General features: G+C 62.1%; 1 protein-coding gene across 1 annotated transcript in view; it reads left to right on the top strand.

The window, feature by feature from the left end:
* mv (lysosomal-trafficking regulator mauve) overlaps positions 1-2232 on the top strand; it is a 27147-nt gene that overhangs the window by 20882 nt on the left and 4033 nt on the right. Inside the window, 8 exon segments of the mRNA XM_013319629.1 lie at positions 8-141; positions 224-385; positions 468-676; positions 758-999; positions 1445-1635; positions 1723-1866; positions 1967-2146; positions 2149-2209. Of these exon segments, the coding sequence (XP_013175083.1) occupies positions 8-141; positions 224-385; positions 468-676; positions 758-999; positions 1445-1635; positions 1723-1866; positions 1967-2146; positions 2149-2209 (1323 nt within the window).

Genomic DNA, 2232 nt, shown 5'->3' with positions numbered 1-2232 from the left:
GGGGGAGGGGCGCGGCGGGCGTGCGCCGGCTGGCACGCGCAGCTGAGGCCGCGCTCTTCGCCGCGCAGCTCGACCACCTGGAGGCGCACCTCGACCACTGCTACGCCACGCACAACAAACACACCAACTATTTTGCCAACGGTCATAGTCACATCTTTAAAAATTTCTATATTCATACAGGTTCACCTGTATGAACAATAGTGATATCGTTGTGTTCGGGCAGTGCTGGGCGGCGCGGAGAGCGGACGCGCGCGCTCCGAACTGTGCGCGCGCTACAGCGGCACGCTGGCCCGCGCGCTCGCCTTCCTGCTGGCCCGCTCGCCGCGCGCCGCGCTGCACGCCGAGGAGCCGCTCTTCCGCCGGCTGCTCGACACGCTCCTGCTCGGTGAGCGCTGACGCATCGCCTTCTTTACCTTAATAGTGTTCATTGATATCGACGCGATCATTTAACAGCGATCTCGTTTAAGGAGCGAGCGGGTCGGGCGAGCAGCGCGCCAAGTGGTGGGCGGGGTGGGGAGCGGAGTGCGCGGCGCAGCTGCAGGAGCTGTTCTGGTGGGCGGCCAGCCCGGCGGCAGGCGCGCGCGCGCTGCAGCCGGCGCTGCTGCGGGCGCTGTACCGCGCGCCGCGGGCCGCCCTCGCCCACCTCGCGCCCAAGGATCCCACGGGCATGCATAAGGTACGACCTCGCCGAGTCGACTCTGCGACCGCTTCCCATTTTTTGTCCTCGACGTCGGCCTCACGAGCGTTTGTGCATCAGCTATCGGCGTACCTGCTGATCATGCTGCAGCACGTCCACGCCGCAGGCGACGCGGGTGGCGCGGGCGTGGAGCTGGCCATCACGGACTGGGCGCGCGACTGGGCGGTGGCCACGCAAGCCGGCCTGCCCGAGCGGATGCCGTGCGACGCGCTGCCCGCGGAGGCGGAGCGCTTCCTCGCCGAGGACGAGGAGCGCTGGACTAAGGCCAGCACCGGGCCGCGCCAGCGCGCCGCCGTCGGCAAGTAGGTTTTTTCACAGTCATTTTTTCTTACGGTTAAGAAGAAGTTAGATGAAAATAGTTATAATTTATAATAATTAAAATATAGCGCGATATTCTAGGGCGTCGATGGCTCAGGGGTTTAAGCACTCGATTAGTTATCTGCAGGTCCTGGGTTCGAATCCCGTCATGTACCAATGTGTATTTCGATTTACATATGTACATTAATCCGTCGTTCTTACGGTGAAGAAAAACAACGTGATGCAACCTGCTATCTGAGAATAAAATCAAAGATATGCGTGAAGTCAACCGACCCGCACTGGGCCAGCGTCCATGGCCTTATCACCTCTAACTTAGGGTAGTCTCCGAGCCAGTGGGGACGTTCAGTGAGCTGAAATAATAATAAAAAATATTTAAAAGCTTTCAAATTTTTAAAAGTTAATAATTTTAGCCAAAAATAATTGTTTAAGAGCGGTGTTCACGCGCGAGGGTCTGGCGGCGCGGTGCACGGAGAGCGCGATGGCGGTGACGCGGCGCGTGGTGGAGGCGCAGAACTGCGAGCGCAAGCAGTTCCTGGAGCACCTGCGTCGCGCGCACGCCGCCGCCGCGCTCGCCGCCGCGCGCTGGCGCCGCCTCATCGACACGCACACGCACGAGCGCGGTCAGTCTGCCTCACCGCACCCCCGCACCACCCCGCACCGCACCACCCCGCACCAGCTCTCTATACTGTGCGACGTTTACTCGTTAGGCGTGTGGCACAACCCTAGCGGCTGGCCGGCGGCGTGGCAGCTGGACAGCACGGAGGGGCCGGGACGAATCCGCGTGCGGCTGCGGCGCGCACACCTGCGCATCCCCGCGCGCTGCTTCCAGCCCCACGCGCGCTACAAGGCCGGTGAGCACTCTTTTACGATTTATCCGCGATCTTCGACTATCGTGACTCATGCAAAAGAACATAAAAGTACAGTGATGCGTGTGTGCTCTTCGAGCAACAGAGGTTGCTCTGCAGCCGGGACCGCTGCGCAGCGTGCTGGGGCCGCTGCTGAGCGGCGCGCGGCACGGCGGGCTGGCGGCGCGGCTGCAGCCCACCGAGAGCGTGGCTTTCATGGCGCGCGTGCACCACGTCACCGTCGACCGCGAGACCAGCGGCGAGCTGCTGCTCAGCGACCGGTCCGTGCCGTAGCTCTGGAATTGCTCCCCGGGATGGGTGACAACGCTGCGGAATGCAGTATCGGATAGCGATTGACTTTTTGTGTGATCG

This window comes from Papilio xuthus, unplaced genomic scaffold, assembly GCF_000836235.2.
Source record: "Papilio xuthus unplaced genomic scaffold, Pxut_1.1 DF828952.1, whole genome shotgun sequence".
Lineage (NCBI taxonomy): Eukaryota > Metazoa > Arthropoda > Insecta > Lepidoptera > Papilionidae > Papilio > Papilio xuthus.
This window is presented reverse-complemented; position numbering and strand designations above follow the sequence as displayed.